Source organism: Panicum virgatum, chromosome 7N, assembly GCF_016808335.1.
Source record: "Panicum virgatum strain AP13 chromosome 7N, P.virgatum_v5, whole genome shotgun sequence".
Taxonomy (NCBI): Eukaryota; Viridiplantae; Streptophyta; class Magnoliopsida; order Poales; family Poaceae; genus Panicum; species Panicum virgatum.
The window spans coordinates 36,476,178-36,492,903 of record NC_053151.1 but is presented as its reverse complement, the minus strand read 5'-3'; the positions used below and the strand labels follow the sequence as shown (position 1 = coordinate 36,492,903).

Sequence of the window (16,726 nt, the reverse complement as noted above, 5' to 3'; positions counted from 1 at the left end):
GCTCGTCCACACCATTCTGCTGAGGAGTGTATGGTATGGTGTGATGCCTAACAATACCTTCTTTTCTGCAATAATCATCAAAAGCATCCGAACAGAACTCTCCACCATTATCAGTTCGAAGCACCTTGACCTTCTTCTCAGTTTGCCTTTCTATCATAACTTTCCATTCTATAAAAGCAGCAAAAGTATCATCTTTGCTTTTCAGAAAATAAGGCCAGACTCTTCTAGAGTAATCATCAATAATGGTAAGCATATAACGAGCACCACCATATGAAGGCTTACGTGAAGGACCCCACAAATCAGCATGAACATAATCAAGTGTACCTTTTGTGGTATGAACAGAGGTATTGAATTTGACCCTCTTATGCTTACCAAATACACAATGCTCACAGAACTTCTTGCCACTCAGAATGCAGCCATCCAGCAGGTTTCTCTTCATCAATTCTGCCATACCGAGTTCACTCATGTGTCCAAGACGCATATGCCAAAGGTCAGTCTTACTAGGTTCAGCATTAGCAACATTAGCAGCAGAAACAGAACCATGCAAAGTACAACCTCTGAGAACATATAAATTTGAAGGATTGAGATCACCCAGCAAACATACAAGAGACCTTTAGATACCTTCACAACTCCACCTGAACCGGTGTATTTGAGTCCTTCTTTATCAAGTGTGCTCAACGAGATCAGATTTCTTTTCATCCCTGGTATGTGCCTTACATTCTTCAGTATGCGAATCATGCCATCATGGGTCTTGATCTGAACAGAGCCAATGCCAATAATCTCACACGGGTTATCATCTCCCATGCGCACAAAATCACCGTTCTGCAAAGACTCATAGGAACTGAACCAATCTCTATTAGTGCAGATATGAAAAGAACATGCAGAATCAAGAATCCACTCATGACCAGCAACACAACCAGCAAAGACAACCAAACAATGACTCAGAGTTTTCACCAGCAGAAGCAACACTAGCCTTACCATCAGATTTATTTTTCTTCTTCTCCTTATTCTGCAATTTCCAGCAATCCTCAATCATATGAGATTTCTTCTTACAATACTTACAGAATTTCTTCTTGGGACCTTTGGACTGGGAGCGGCCTCTACCGTCATTGCTCTTGCCACGATCGTTGTTATCACTTGAGGATCTTTGCTCTGATCTGCCTCTGACATGCAAAGCGTCGCCTCTAGAGGACGAGCCATATGTCTGCACCATGCCTTTCATCTTCTCCTTAGACTGGAGTGCCTCACAAACTTCCGCAAGGGTTAGTTCATCACGGCTTAATAGTATGGTGTCACGGAAACTTGCATAAACTTGGCAAAGAGCATAATAAAAGAAGACCTAAGTCCTCATCTTCATACTTAACCCTCCATCGACCCTAGGTCAGCAACGATCTCCTTGAAGACAGATAGGTGACCCATCACCGAATCACCCTCCTGCATCTTAAGCATGTACAGCTTCAACTTTATGCAATTTACTGGTAAGATCCTTCGACATGCAGATCGATTCCAGTTTTAGCCACAATTCTGCAGCAGTCTTTTCCTGCAGCACTTCTTGTAGAATATCATTAGATAGATGAAGCTGAATAAGAGAAAGAGCCTTACGGTCCTTGCGCTTCTCCTCATCGGTCCACTCATCCTTTTTTTCTTCCCGAATTTTTCCAGCGCCTCATCAAGATCATTGGTTTGCGCCAGAATAGCTCTCATCTTGACTTGCCACAGCGAGAACCTTGTCTTGTAGTCCAACATCGGTAGATCATACTTCATCGACGCCATCACGAAACCCAAACTTGAAACCACGGCTCTGGTACCACTTGTTAGAAGCGACGGCGAACAAAACGATGAAAAATAGAAAGATCAAACCGCAGAAAGATACGAAGATTTAACGTGGAAAACCCCTCCAATGCGAAGGGTAAAAACCACGGGCGCCAGCCAGCAAGAACTTCACTATATCGGGTGTTTGTACAACGCATAGCGGCGGCTTACAAGAGGAATAATAGGATTGATATTCTCCGGTGAAGCCTATGGGTTAGATATATAGGAGAGTCACGTGGTCTCCTCAACTTCTACTAGCAATGTGGGATTAAAAGTTTGCACCACATGGGTCTTAATGGGCCAAGCCCCAAATTCCAACACTCTCCCATCAGAATTTGGATCACAATATAACATTTCCGGTTGGGAAATAAAACCCTGCTCTTCTCTCGCGGAGCAACCAGGACCGGTGCTGCCGGAGCGCCGCCGCTGCTGCGACCCCCGCCCCCCGGCCCGCTGCTGCACCCCCTGCCGCTGCAGGTTCTTGCCGCCCGCCGTCTGCTGGAGCACCCCCTCCACTGCAGGCCATGTCGCACAAATCGAGCTCCGGGGGGAGGGGATCGTGCGGCCATGGCCGTTGCCATCTTCCTCTACGGCACGGCGTTCGTGACCAGCAACTCAAGGTGTGCCTCGATTGCTAACAAAAGAAAAATGTGACCATTTAATAATGCCCTGCAACCACATCTCTACAGGATGGGTACGCCTTCTCCAAGGACCGCCCGCCTGCCCGCCGGCGCCGGTGCTCCTGTAACAGGCGGTCTGGGGGCTGGCGGCCTACTGGGGGCGGCGACGAGTAAGCCTGCAGGCCTGCAGGGGTGGCAGGATGAACGGGATGAACTGGAGAGATAGAGAGAGAGAGCACGAGAGAGAAGGATTCGATCTGGATCAGGTGTAAAATGGGGATTTCATATGCTCAGGAAAATGAAATCATTAACAAAAATCGTGAAATTGAGAAAAAGAGCCGAAATCTGTCGTTTTGAAAGAATTCGCACGCCCACAGGAGGAGCCAAAAATTTGTTTTTTTCATTATTAGGGGGGCCAACCATGCTAATTTATATAAAAATTTAAATAAAATTCAAATGTTCAATGTAAATTTGGGAACCATAGGGGGCCAGGCCCCTGCCCGCCCCCCTGTCTCCGCCCCTGCACGTCCAGTGTCATATTTTGAAAGGCTTGCGAATTTAATGTCAAAGAGGTGAGGCTGCGTATTCAATGTCAATATCGAAATTCCTCTTCTTTTCTAGTAGCTCTCGCCGTCCTCTTGCCCTCTCTCTTTTGCTTGCTCCTGAGCTTCCCGACCGTTTCTCTTTTCTCTTCCTCTCTTTTGCTCTTTGCTGGCTCCGGAGCTTTCGGTGAGGCGGACCTCAAGCGGCGAGCAACAACAGCGGCCCCGAGGGCTGGAACTCGCGTGGTGAGTAGGGGCATACGGTCCGACGAGGTGATGAAGTCGGCATCCGTGATGACGGAGGGCGATAGCCGATAAGGTCTGAAGGAGCTGCGTGGTAGGACCGGTGGCGGGGAGGCGGCGCGACGGTGAGCTCCCCGATATGTTTTTCCTTTCTTTTCTTATTCAAATTTTTTAACAAAAATTTTTTACCCAAGTTTTTTTATTTTGGATGTAAAAAAATTCTCTTAAAAAAATTTCAGTTCCTTTCAAATTTTCCTCTATGTTTTTTCTATCTCTTCAAAAAAATTGTGAAAATTTTTCTATCTCTCCAAAATTATCCGTAAAAATTTTTTTCTTAAATTTTTATCAAATAAACAAAAAAATGAAACGGTCGATCCCCTCCCTACGGTCAACCTAAACTAGCCTGCCCCGCTGCCGGGACCAACGCGGCTGTAATCTTTGACATGACCAACAGACAAAGAACTTGAAAAAAAAATATTCTTCAACATTTCTTCTGAATTGAATTTCGTTTGATTTGGACAAATCGCCGCCAGAAAAACTTGCTCAAACATATTTGAGCGAAAACCTGGTCGACAAATTTAAAACAGCATTTCTTTTTATTTAAAAATAGGTCCTAATTTAGAGCACTATAATCTGCCTACCTCTATGGAGTGGAGCTATTGTCCGCTATAAAATATACTCCGTATACGCCAAAAGCACAAACCAAGAAGAATCGGAATGCGGATCCTAAAAATTGCTCGGCGCCAGAATTTTTTGTGTGAGTAATTCCTAATTTAATTTTATATGACTCAGAAAGATATGCCATTTTAGGCAACCGGAAGAGGTTAAATATGAAGATCATATCAGGTTCGTAGAGTGACTATACTACAAAACTTGTTGGAGAGACACGACATGCCTGTCTCAGATCTCAAAGTGCTCTCCATCTCAAGCTGCCCACCCGCGGCCTCCTCCTCGTCGTCGCCGACGTACAGGTAGGGGTTCTTCTCCACCGGCTGGAAGTTGTAGAAGACGAACACGTAGAAGGCGAGGCTCGCCGTCTCGATGGAGACGTTGACGACCCACTGGTACTTGTAGCTGAGCACGGCGGCGACGGCGGAGGCGGCGATCCGGGTGAAGTAGAGGTAGCAGACGACCACCAGGTAGAACTGCTTGAAGAGGGTGAGCTTCTGGAGGTTCCGCGCCGCCTTACCGTCGGTCTTGGACGCCTCCCGCAGGTTGCGGATGGACCAGATGATGGGGAAGAAGACGGCGCAGCAGCAGATGACGTCCACGAGCAGGAAGATCTGGTTCCACGCCAGCCAGTCCCGCCCCGCCGGCCCCGTCTCCCCGATCACCGCCGACGCGATGTTCTCGATCACTTGCAGGGGTATGATGATCATCAGCACGTTCTTCTCGCGCTCCTGCACGCCCAAACACGATGATCGGTCTCTCTGTTGGTTGCTTGGACATTCATTGCATCGATCGATCTGCGGATGGCATGGGGGGCGCGCGCATGCACCTGGAGGTACGGCTTCAGGAAGGACCAGCCGGTGCCGATGAGCACGATGACGGTGAAGAGCAGGATGCCCTTGAAGAAGCCGAACACGTAGAAGGCGACGTCCCAGCCGTGCGGCGTGCCGGTGCGCTCCACGTACCACTGGTCCTCGGCGGCGCACGCTAGCTTGAGCGCCTGAACAGCAGCAGCGCGCCCATCACGGCGTGGATGCGCTCCGCGGTCCTGCAGTGCTTCACGCACACGTACAGCCACGCGCCCAGGAACACGAAGTGCACGACGGACGCCGCCGCGAAGATGCCCGGCAGCGGCAGCAGGCCGACGGGAAGGTACTCCCTGTCCCTGGCGCCGGAGCGGCGCACGTTGAACATCTCGGTGCGCACCTCCATGGTGACCTCGACGCCGTCCTGGCAGCTGCTGAACAACACCGTGTACTGGTCGTCGGCGTCGATGGTCAGGGAGCCCTTCCCGGTGCCGTCGGGCGCGATCTCCTTGAACCGGAAGAGCGGCTGCACGTACTTGCTGGTGAGCGGGCAGAAGGCGGTGCCGGTGGCCTCGGCGTAGTCGGACTCGTTGTTGATCTGGTAGATGAGGGAGTTGGAGATGAGGAAGAAGCCCATGAGGGTCGGGTTCACGGCCTTGATCTGGGACCCCCTCGGGGACCTTCCACCCGACGCCGGTGGCGGTGACGGCGGCGCGGCCGCCGCGCCGGAAGCCGAACTCCTCGAACAGGATCACGGAGCGCGAGTCGGAGACAATGGACGTCGTCTTGATCTCGGCGCGAGCGGCGGGGAGGACCGCGGCGAGGGAGGCAGCGACGGCGAGGACGACCGCGGAGGCGGTCATGGCGGATCGATCGAGCTGCATTGGTTGGTCGCGTGAACTTTTCTGCTGGTTCGTGAGGTCACGGCACTCACCCGTGGCCGTGGGTGAGGAATGCCGGTGCCGCGCGCCTGCGCTTGGCGTAGATAGAATTGTGGCATGCGCCGTGCACGCGGCCACGAACGGAGAGGGAGGAGCGGGTCGACGAGCGTGGCGTGTTTTAGGGACGGCCATGGAGGAGCCTCGAGAAAGAAGAGCGCATGCATGCGTCAAACTCCCACAAGGCCTCGACAATCTTTTTCAGAGCTTCAGTCTGACTGACATGACGTGAACACACAACACACCGCATCCGCATTTGTTATTTGCGCACCGCTCGGCGCTCAACCAGACCATCCACGTCGGTAAAAAAAATTTACCCCGTCCGATGATAAATCAATGGTTTTACATTCGTTCCGCTCGCCCGTTACTGTACCTACAAATATCTTCGCTTTCCACCTCCCTCTCAACACCTCTCCAGTACTCCCCTTCGTGCCGCCGCCCTCCCCGTCCTCTCCGTCCCCTGTGCAGCGCTCCGTTCTCGCGCTCGCCCGCCGATCGACCGCCTCCGGCGCGCCGCCGGGTCCCCCGCGCCGCTCCAACGCCCGGCCCGTCGCTTCCCCTCGCCGTCTCCTGCGTAGAGCGACGCTCTCGCGCTCGCCCGCCGACCGCCTGCCTCCGCCACGCCGCCGGGTCCCTCGCGCCGCTCTAGCGCCTGGGTTCTTCAACGCCGGCTTCAGATCCAGGTACACCTCATCCGTCTCCCCCTCCCCATCTCCTCTTGCTATATCTGTGGGGAATCGAGCAGACTGCAAGGAGCAGCTGCGACCGCCGGCGCTCTGTGACTCCGTCAGCGTATACGTCGTCCTCGCATGCCGCCCTCCCGGCCAGCCTCCCTTCTTGCCGGCAGTCCCGCCGGCCCTCCACTCCCGTTGGCGCCTCTCCCGCACAAAGGTGCATCTCCTCGAGCTCCCCTCCGATCCTCCCCAATCTCTTCTTGACAAGATTAGTGGCGACGTCTCTGTCCCCACGCGCGGACCTGCTGCTTCCTCTCTAGGCCTAGGCGTGGAACAGAGTGTCCAAAGCAACGGCGGAAGATTTTTGTGCGCTCATGAAGTTTGATTTCCACGAGGCATCTCCATGTGAACTATATTAGTTGCATATCACCTGTTCGATAGAATGCCCATGTAACATGTGTCCAGAGCCTATTGCCATTTTTTAAAACTTGGATTTCATCTGCAAAGTTTGCTGCAGGCCACACCAGGAAACAGGTCTAATCTTTACTTTAGTTTTGCAAATCTACACTTTCTTGGGAGTTATTTATTTGCCTAAACTCATCTTCTACCTTCCTCCTTGCACCTTGATGATAAATCATTGCTTAGGACATGTATTGACTAGCCATGACTCTAGATGCAGGACATGTATTACATGTATAGACTATTGAGAATTGACTATTGACTAGCCATGACTCTAGATGCAGGACATATATTACATGTGTAGGTTCGTTGGTCCCTGCCTTCTTGTTTCGTTTCCCCACGACAGCGAAGATTCGCAGTTCTAGTGATTTGTTCTCTGACCATCTCTTACTTTGCTATCTTGCTTTTCCTCATGCCTCTTGTTTTGCGTACTGTGTTTGTCATTATAAGGGATCCATTTTTAAGAATTACAACCCGTACAATGCATATTATTGATGTCATGTAGAAATCAAAAGAAGATCAAGCTAATTGATTTACAGGTTCCCAACTGGCCAACTGGCTGCAGGTTTATTTGTAGTAAAGGAGTTTTCCTTTTTTATGCAAAGCATCGGACTCCAATTTATAAAATTTGGTCCCACGTGATGCTTAGGCATATTTACTTTCTCAGCAGAAGATCTGCTAGGTCTCATGGCACTGTTATTTTTTTCAAAGCATTAACCACTTATTGGCTAGTAGGGAAATGGAAATGACAAACAACTTAGAACTGGTTCCAAGTGGGAATTGACTTGGTAGAAGCTCTACTATAATTAGAAACCATCCATATAATGAGGTATCCAAGGTCCAACCTCTAATACATTTGACTCGAGTACGGTTACAACAAAATGCATTCATTGATCACTGCAAGGAAGTGAGCTTGTTCTTTTACAGATAGGTTATATTTAGCATATTAAAAAAAGTTAGATGCTATCATTAGTACAACACCTTATCTGTTTACCAAAGATATGAGCAACACCAATTTTTATGCAAATGTTTAATATATATGCTCTCATTTTCATAACAGGGTCAGATCAAAACTGGAGCTCCCTGCCGATCTGAGCGTCTTGCCAAGTACAATCAGGCAAGTGATTCTTATGTGATGTATTGCAATATAAAACCTATTTTTGTGGCTCTCTCTCTATCTCTTTTTTTTTTGCAATGATGGCCATTGTTTCATCTCCAACTACAGCAAGAACAGGCCTGCTCCTCTGCCAGGTCAGAATTTTCCCTCTACCTTCATTGGTTGGATTGATCTGTACGATGATACGTACAACCTACCATGTGTTTGTAAAATTAACATTGCACGTAATCCAGTTTTTTGTTTGGTTATCTAGAACATTCTCTTTGCTTTGTGATACGATGAATAGCCATGCTTATCAAATTTAGTAGAGATTAGAGAATAGTTCTACTAGCATCCTACTGCCCCATCATACTACATGAAAAATTCCCTAACCAGGATAATAATTCAGTATGGCATGCAATTTATATTTTTCTTTTTGCTTCCCAAGTTTTAATTTTCTTTTCTTTTTCACCACTAAGGCATCATGAAGTTTTCCTAATTTATGTGCCGATCTACTTGATTAAGTAGTATATGTTTGCTATACATATGATCAAAATCTTCAAAATAAACTTGGAATGCTGGCTTAAATGTTGCTTATTTCTACATGTTAAAGCTCCACGGCTCCGCCGCAAGCCATTGGTCCACGACAGCAAAAAATCAATGGTCCACGCGATTTACATCGAACGGCTGGAGGCGCTGCTTCCATCACGCAGGCTTTCTTGTTTGCTCGAATCTTCTCGGGTCCTCCCGTCCTCTCTCCTTCCCTGTCCCCCGAGCCTTATCCTCTCTTTTTGCATTTCCTCTTTCTCCTTCCGTCTTCTCCCTTTCACTCCCTTTCATGGCGAGCTCCTTCCGTCCGCCTGCCCTCTGCCCCCGCGACCTCCATTCCTTGGTGAGCTCCGTCCGTCCTGGCATCCACGCACGGCTCCTGCCATTCTTCCCTAACAGTCGCCATTGAATGTGGCTCAAATCTTGCTCCGTCCGTCCATGCACCTTGGTCCTGCAATGTGGTCATGATGATGGCCATCCGCACCTGCAATTAATCTGCTCATGTCTAGGTATGCAACTCATTGTTTACACTCCATGCTACTATATTTGGACCTATTGGTCACAAATCTACAGAAATGTAATTAAGGAGTGATTCCTAGGGTGTTAGATTTAGTCCTCTGCTGCAAACTAAAATAATCCTATTTCATTCTTTTTGTTTTGGAGTCACATTAAGTTACGTATAATCATATCTTCCTATTGATTTTTGTCAGTGCAGGTTCTTGTGGCTACTGTGCTAATTCATATACCTTCTTAGACAGGGCCAGTTGTTATCTACAGACGTAAACATGTTGGGCATAAATATCAACTAGATGCGATTCTTCTTTTCCTTGGTACCCTTTTAACTTTAAAGCCCCCTAACGATGTCTGCCCAAACTGCATACTACTAATCCAGTACCATTTTCTATTTTTAGTGCTAATTAAGTTCAATTTACCTATTTTCCCTCTGCTTTGCAGTGGGAACTCATCTGCCTCAACGGGGCGGGGTGGGGGGGCACTACTACCTCACTCATACCTTCTACATCAACTCCATCATTACTGGTAATGCACTATTTATGCTCTCCCCTTTTCCCTCACATTTCCTATTGAGTTCTTCATTTTCCTATGGATTGAAATGGAAATATACAGCTTCTTATAGGCTGCTTGGTAAGCAGTTAAAGTTCCTGCATCTACATTTACACCATAAATGTACATAAACTTTAATTGGATTGGCAATAATAATAGGCATACTGTCTCATATTTACAGACTAAAATTACCTATCTTGCCTACTAAAAAATTACTCCGACATGTACATAATCTCTTTCCTACACCCTTCAATTTGAAATCTATGTGTCCATTTAGAATTTGAATTCCTTTTTCGTTACCTTTGCTTTCTATGTGCCTACTATCTGCATTTAGCACAATCCATTTGCTATTACTTAAGCTAATTTGCTCTTCTAATACTTTTCCTGTGATTCATCTTTTTTATTTTTTTCTTTTCTCTTCAATTGTATTTACCCCTTCTTCTTCTTTTTTCCCTACTACTTTTGTACAATAGTCCTAGGAAGGAGAGCTTGAACACCTGCATCATCACAAATACACCATGTTCATAAATGGACCTTCTCCAATTGCCCAAACGAATCCTAACATTACGCAGGTGAATTTTAAGCTCAACAAACTGTATTTTTCCCCTCATATATACCACACCTAATTCATAATTAACCTTTGCAGACTCAGATCGTGAGCCAAAATATCTGGTAGTTTACTCCAACAGGTACATATTCCACCTGCAAATCCATAACCTATTTCCTCGCAGAATTTTTTTAAAAAAAACACTCACTGTAATATGTTACCTTCCAGTCTTCCAGCAGCTGACGTGATCTACACCCATGAAGATGCCCGATCAAGATAGTTGGTTACCAAACTGCTGCTGCTGCTTGTAGATTTTTATTTTGTTGATTCTGCTGTTGATGAGCATTCCTCTTCACCCTCAGCTGACGCAGCTCTTGATATATGCATATATCTCTACGAATGTAGCACATGTGCACGCGCCCATATGTAGGGGAACCTATCTACCTATATGTAAATAGTCCAACTATAACCATCCTATGAACTGTGTATGAATATGAGCAATGCTTACTTATTTATAGCTACTTATGCAATATATTTGCACATTTAAGATTTGCATATGAATATATAGCAAAATACACTGGAGCGCCCGAAGGCGCGCGCAAAGTACTCGTTGATCAGAGAGAGACTGAGAGATGGACTGAGAGAGTTCACCGCCTACTTCATGGGCCGGGCTATCCTTTTTAGATGGGCTGACATTTGGTCCAAATTTTGGTGTGGATCAATTGTTAGCCTTTGGCCTTTGAGCGTGGTGTATACTCTGCCTGTTATTATTTGCTTACTTGGTTCAAATTTTGGTGTGGATCAATTGTTAGCCTTTGGCCTTTGCGCCGCCGCCAGGGTCCAGGCGACTCCGTCGGCGATCTCCGCCGGGCGAAGGATTTTCCACCGACGCCGCACCTCCTCCTCACCTGGGTTCGATCTGTTCCTACTCGGGCTGACCATGGGGCTGATCTGACTCAGCTGCCCGGCTTTAGTGGGTTTCAGTTTTCGATCTGTGAGGATGAGGGTGACCACGGCGGCGGGACTTTCGCGCACGAAGACAGGGAAGCAGGACGTCGAGGTGGAGGAGCAGAAACTCTGCCTCAGTGAGACAGAACGAGAGGGGGTGTTGCTAATGAAGGATGACAGCGCGGTTTTATCGGCGATCAAATGGATGGCTGCAGTGTACGTCTTGCCGAGAGACAGGAAGAAGAGCACGACGAGCGCAGGGGGTGAATTTTCACACGATGAGGCGGGCTCCATGTCGGAGCGCCGCCAGGAGCAATGAGTTGCTTAAGTTGGAACTGTCGAGGACTGGGCAACGCCTCGACGGTGAAGGAACTTCGCGATCTCGCGAAGAAGGTTGCCCCGACCATGCTGTGTGTGCTCGAAACTCAGGTGCACAAGGCACAGGTAGAAGGTCTGAAGAATACTCTAGGGTATGATAATGCTTTTGCTGTAAGTAGTGCTGGCCGCAGTGGTGGACTCGGTATCTACTGGAACAATAATACTAGAGTTGAGATCTTACCATTCTCCCAGTACCATATCGATGCTATTGTTACGGAGAATGGGCATGACCCCTGGAGGTTGACGTGTGTTTATGGCGAGGCACAGGTTGCAGAGCGCCATAAGACATGGGATATGCTGAAATTTATTAAGGCATCATCTAATTTACCGTGGGTCTGTATCGGCGATTTTAATGAGGTCTTGCATAGAGATGAGCACTCAGGGGTGCAAGAACGAAGCCGGGCGCAGATCGAGGGGTTCCGGGAGATGGTTGACATTTTTGGTTTGTACGACCTCGGTTTTGTGGGACGGAAGTGGACTTTCGAGAAGAAAGTGGCGGGAGGAACTTTCTGCCGCGTGAGGCTGGACAGAGCACTAGCGACTGTAGATTGGTGTTCTCGTTTTCCTCTTGCACAGGTGTCGCACCTCATTGCTGCTGCCTCGGACCATGACCCCATCCTCCTCCGCTGGGATAGGGAGGTGGAGCGGGGAAGAAGGAAACACAGGAAGAAGATGTTCATATATGAGGTGATGTGGGAGTCTCACGACGAGTTTGAGGCCATGTTGGCTCGAACTTGGCAGGGCGCTGGGAAGGCGCATACTCTTAGAGAATTGCATGACAAGTTGACATCTTTAGCTGGGAGTCTCAGTTTGTGGGATACACAGACATTTGGCCATGTCCGCCAGGAGTTGAAGGCGCTAAATGAGGAACTCGGCCGTATGAGATCAGTTCCTTCGCGCGTGGGGCCGTCGCATGCAGAGATCAAGGTGGTGGAGAGAATTATGGAGCTGAACTACAGGGAGGAAATCATGTGGAAATAGCGATCCAGAATAATGTGGCTGTCAGTGAGCGACAAGAACACACAATTCTTCCATCTTAGGGCCAGCCAAAGAAGGAGGAAAAATAAAATATCAAAGCTCAAGAAATCAAATGGTCAGTTCACTGAGAATGAGGACGAGATGGGAGCTATGGCGACAGATTTCTATAAGACGCTGTACCGATCAGAAGGCACGACTGATATAGACCGTGTTTTGAACACAGTCCCTGTTAAGGTGACAGCGGCTATGAATGAGGGACTGTTGGCGCCCTTTGAGAAGGAGGAAGTAAAAATAGCTCTTTTCCAAATGTTTCCAACCAAGACGCCTGGGCCAGATGGCATGCCAGCACATTTTTTCCAGCGCCATTGGGAATTATGCGGCGATGAGGTAACTGCGGTTGTCCTCAGAGTACTAAGGGGGGAGGATGATCCATCAATATTTAATAACACCTGTATTGTGCTCATTCCAAAAGTCGATAGCCCGAAGGAGCTAGGCCAGTTTCGACCAATAAGTCTTTGCAACGTGGTGTATAAAATTGCCTCCAAGGTGATGGTCAATAGGCTGAAGAAGGTGCTCCCTGATCTTATTTCAGATGAGCAGTCAGCCTTTGTGCTAGGGCGCTCGATTACTGACAATATAATTACAACTTATGAGTGTATGCATTTCATGAAGAAGAAGAGAGCCCGCGACAGCAGGTTCGCTGGCCTCAAGCTGGATATGAGAAAAGCCTATGACCGGGTAGAGTTGAGCTATTTACAGGCTATTATGTTACTGCTTGGCTTTCATCGTTTGTGGGTCGACACCATTATGAGATTGGTAACCTCGGTTTCTTTCTCTGTTCTTTTTAATGGGGAGTGACAGGAGAGGTTTGTACCTTCTAGAGGGATCCGCCAGGGGGATCCAGTCTCACCCTATTTGTTCTTGCTAGCAGCAGAGGACCTTTCGTGCCTCTTGAAGTCCAGAATCCAGTCATCGAACCTCAGGGGAATCACAGTGGCAGCCTCGGCTCCGATGGTTAGTCACTTACTGTTCGCAGATGACAGTCTGCTGTTTTTTAAGGCAAACAAGGAGAGTGCGGATCAGGTGAAGGATGTGCTACACATCTACTGCCAAGCCTCTGGGCAGCGGATTAATATGGATAAATCTTCGATATATTTTGCAAAAGGTGTCAGCGGGAGCATTCGTGAGGCTGTCATGGACTCCTTACAGGTCCATAATGTTGCATTGAGTGAGAAGTATCTGGGCATGCCCTCGGATGTTGGTGTCTCAACAAATGGGGCGTTCAAGTATCTAAAAGATAGGGTGTGGAAGCGAGTTCAAGTCTGGCTGGAACAGACTCTTTCATCTGGAGGAAAAGAAGTCCTGATCAAGTCTGTAGCGCAAGCGATCCCAACTTTTTCTATGTCATGCTTCAGACTACCACGGGGGGCCATGCCAGCACATTGACAATCTACTCCGGAGTTTCTGGTGGGGAAGCAAGGAGGGTAAAAGGAAGACATGCTGGGTCGCATGGGAGGAGATGGCCAAACCAAAATACATGGGAGGCATGGGTTTCCGAGACATAGAGATTTTCAACCTTGCACTACTGGCACGACAGGCGTGGCGGATCCTGCAAGATCCTAACTCACTTAGCGCAAGGGTTCTCAAAGCAGTGTACTTCCCGAGCAACTTATTTCTGGAGGCAGACCTGGGACCCTCTCCATCTAGAGTTTGGCGGGCTATTGTCGATGGCAAAGAAGTTCTCAAACAAGGCTTAATTCGTAGGATTGGAACCGGGGAAGATACGGAGGTGTGGCACTCAAATTGGCTTCCGAGGGATGGGCAGCTACGACCAATATGCTGCATCAGTGACACACCACCGGGAAAGGTCAGTGAACTGATTAACCCGCTGACGTTTACATGGGACTTACAGGCGGTGGAGACACACTTTCTGTCGATGGATGGCGAGCTGATCAGAAGCATTCCGCTGTCTGGGCAGAGGCAGGAGGATTTCTGGGCCTGGCATTACGAGAAGTCCGGAGTTTTCTTTGTTAGATCGGCTTACCGGATGCTGGTCATGACACGGGAATGGCGGTCGAACTGGATTGAACACAACCCGGGGAGATCAGATGTCGAGGCGGACCAGAAAGACTGGACGGATCTGTGGTCAGTCAAGGTCCTGTCGAAGATCCGGGTGTTCCTATGGAGGCTCGCTAAGCACTCTATTCTGACAGGCAATGTGCGGCATCGCAGAAACATGGCACATACAAGCAATTGCTCTATCTGTGGCGGTCAGGATTCGTGGAAGCACTCGCTGCTGGAATGCAATATGGCCAGGTGCGTTTGGGCTTTACAATGTGATGAACTTGTTGATTTCATCAGTCAGGCACAAGATGACAATGCACGCGGGTGGATCCACGAAGCAATAGCAGGTCTCGCTCATGATAAGTTGGTGAGACTTGTTGTAACTTTGTGGGCAATTTGGCATGCGAGGAGAAAGGCAATTCATGAAAATATTTTTCAGAGCCCGTTGTCCGCTCACAGCTTCATAGAGAGGTTTATTGCAGACTTGGAGACGGCTATGCCGACAGTGGAGAGGAAGGGGGACGCGGGTGCGGGCTGTGCACCTGCTGCAGCTCCCAAATGGATTCCGCCCCCACAAGACCTGATGAAGGTAAATGTCGGCGCCGCGCTTTCGAAGAATTCTGATATTGTGGCGATGGCGGCGGCGGCGAGGGATGGCATCCCCTAGTGATGAAGGGCATATCCGACCCGGAGACGACGGAAGTGCTGGCGTGCCGTGAAGGCCTAGCCCTTGCAGCGGACCTCATGATCAGGAGGGTGCGGATTGCCACAGACTGCGCCTGTGCTATCCGAAGCATGGCAGGGCCTGGAATGGGTCGATACGGCCATGTAATCAGAGAGATGAAGGCTGGTATGGCGAATTTCGAAAGAGCAGAAGTTGTCCATAAAGGGAGGGCTTCGAACACTGATACACATGCTTTAGCTAGAAGCTCGATTTATGAATCATTAGGAAGACATGTTTGGTTTTTTGATCCTCCTGATGGAGTTTGTACTAGCTACGCTGTTTGAGTAAAGTTGGCACACCCCCCTCAAATTTTTTTTTTGCTTACTTGGTGTCAGGAAGACAACCGGGGGCTTGGGGCAACACTCAGCTCTTTGTGAAGTGAGATGCATGCAGCCATGTTTAACAGTTTGATCGATCTCTCCCGACAGCAAGATTCCCTGGCTTCTCTTTACGCTAAAAGCTCGAAGGGCCATGTACTCGTGGAAGGATCAGGCTGCTACGTACAAAATGGAACAGATACCACTAGTTTGTTTTCCACTTTCACGTCGCCTAGCTAGCGGCAAATGCCCCACAACAAGAACTCGGTGCCTCCTGGCCTCAGAATGTCAACCTAGCGGAAATGGTTTTCCTTAGCTCCCCTTGAAAGGCCTATAGATTCGTATCCAAGATAAAGATGTTTCCTACAATCCTGTTTTTTCTTTAAATTGACGCACAGAAGTACACATTCTGCAACTAACCAAGCATATGAAATTATATTATAAGAAGTTAATTATCCAAGATTTATTCACTGTTGGAGAAAGGCACATTAGTGCCGGTCACAGGACGGCTTAGTGCCGGTCCCTGTGGCCGGCACTAAATGGCCGGCACTAACGTGACAGACGTTAGCGCCGGCTACTCTGCCGGCACTAACGTGCGTATGTTAGTGCCGGTCCGTAATACCAGCCGGCACTAACGTGCCCGCCCCCGCCCGAGTTCTGACATCAAGGTTAGTGCCGGCTGATATAAATAGCCGGCACTAAATGTTTTTTTCTTCTTTATGTTTCTTTTCTTTTCGTTTTTATACGTATGGCTATGCGTATTTCTAGCGTATGTGACTACATAGTCGTACTCTTTGCATTGCACAGTATTATTAGAACAGCATATTACACTAACATTATATATATATATATATATATTATATGTCATGTATGGAACACTTAGGAGTTCAAAAGTACATGAGATATTACATCAACTATAATAACGTATCAGCTTCCTCGTCGTCGGATCTTCTTGGGCGACGCTTAGACGGAGATCGCCATGAAATTCGCCCTTAGGATTTATGACTTCATCGAGTAGAAATCCGCATATAGCTTCTTGAATTGCCCTGATCCGAGCGATTTCAATGAGTTCTTCTTTCATCCGCCAACGCTGTCACATTTTTCGATAAAAACATGAGAATAAAAAATAATGAATTAAAATAATGAGCAGATGTGATTGTGCTCACGTACATTGAATGCCTCCACTGTCATTTGCCCTTTTTCACTTGCAAAAGAGTTGATCCACTCGCATACGTAGTATCCACATAAGTTGTTTCCTTGGCCCTGTCTCCAACACTATGGACAAATGTGGGTTACGATA

General features: G+C 48.1%; 2 protein-coding genes and 1 pseudogene across 16 annotated transcripts; 2 read left to right on the top strand and 1 right to left on the bottom strand.

The window, feature by feature from the left end:
* Window positions 1-4,059: 4,059 nt before the first annotated feature.
* LOC120681205 lies at window positions 4,060-5,576 on the bottom strand (annotated as a pseudogene).
* Window positions 5,577-5,951: 375 nt separating this feature from the next.
* Window positions 5,952-10,572, top strand: LOC120681771 (proline-rich protein 36-like). Of its 15 annotated transcripts, XR_005678087.1 has the most exons (8): window positions 6,012-6,313; window positions 7,824-8,014; window positions 8,473-8,917; window positions 9,124-9,238; window positions 9,363-9,446; window positions 9,944-10,042; window positions 10,117-10,159; window positions 10,246-10,572. XR_005678087.1 is itself a non-coding variant. In XM_039963357.1 (4 exons), exons 1-4 carry the CDS (start codon window positions 5,967-5,969, stop codon window positions 9,189-9,191), a joined length of 498 nt encoding a protein of 165 aa, XP_039819291.1. In that variant the 5' UTR covers window positions 5,952-5,966; the 3' UTR covers window positions 9,192-9,356. The 15 variants fall into 15 exon arrangements, 3 of the variants coding, with proteins under 3 accessions (XP_039819291.1, XP_039819292.1, XP_039819290.1); XR_005678089.1 differs by lacking the exon at window positions 8,473-8,917 and having other exon boundaries at window positions 5,997-6,313; XR_005678090.1 differs by lacking the exon at window positions 8,473-8,917 and having other exon boundaries at window positions 5,997-6,313; window positions 9,119-9,238.
* Window positions 10,573-11,370: 798 nt separating this feature from the next.
* On the top strand, window positions 11,371-12,324 carry LOC120681204. The gene has a single exon (XM_039962726.1). It carries the CDS (start codon window positions 11,371-11,373, stop codon window positions 12,322-12,324), a length of 954 nt encoding a protein of 317 aa, XP_039818660.1.
* The last annotated feature ends 4,402 nt before the right edge of the window (window positions 12,325-16,726 follow it).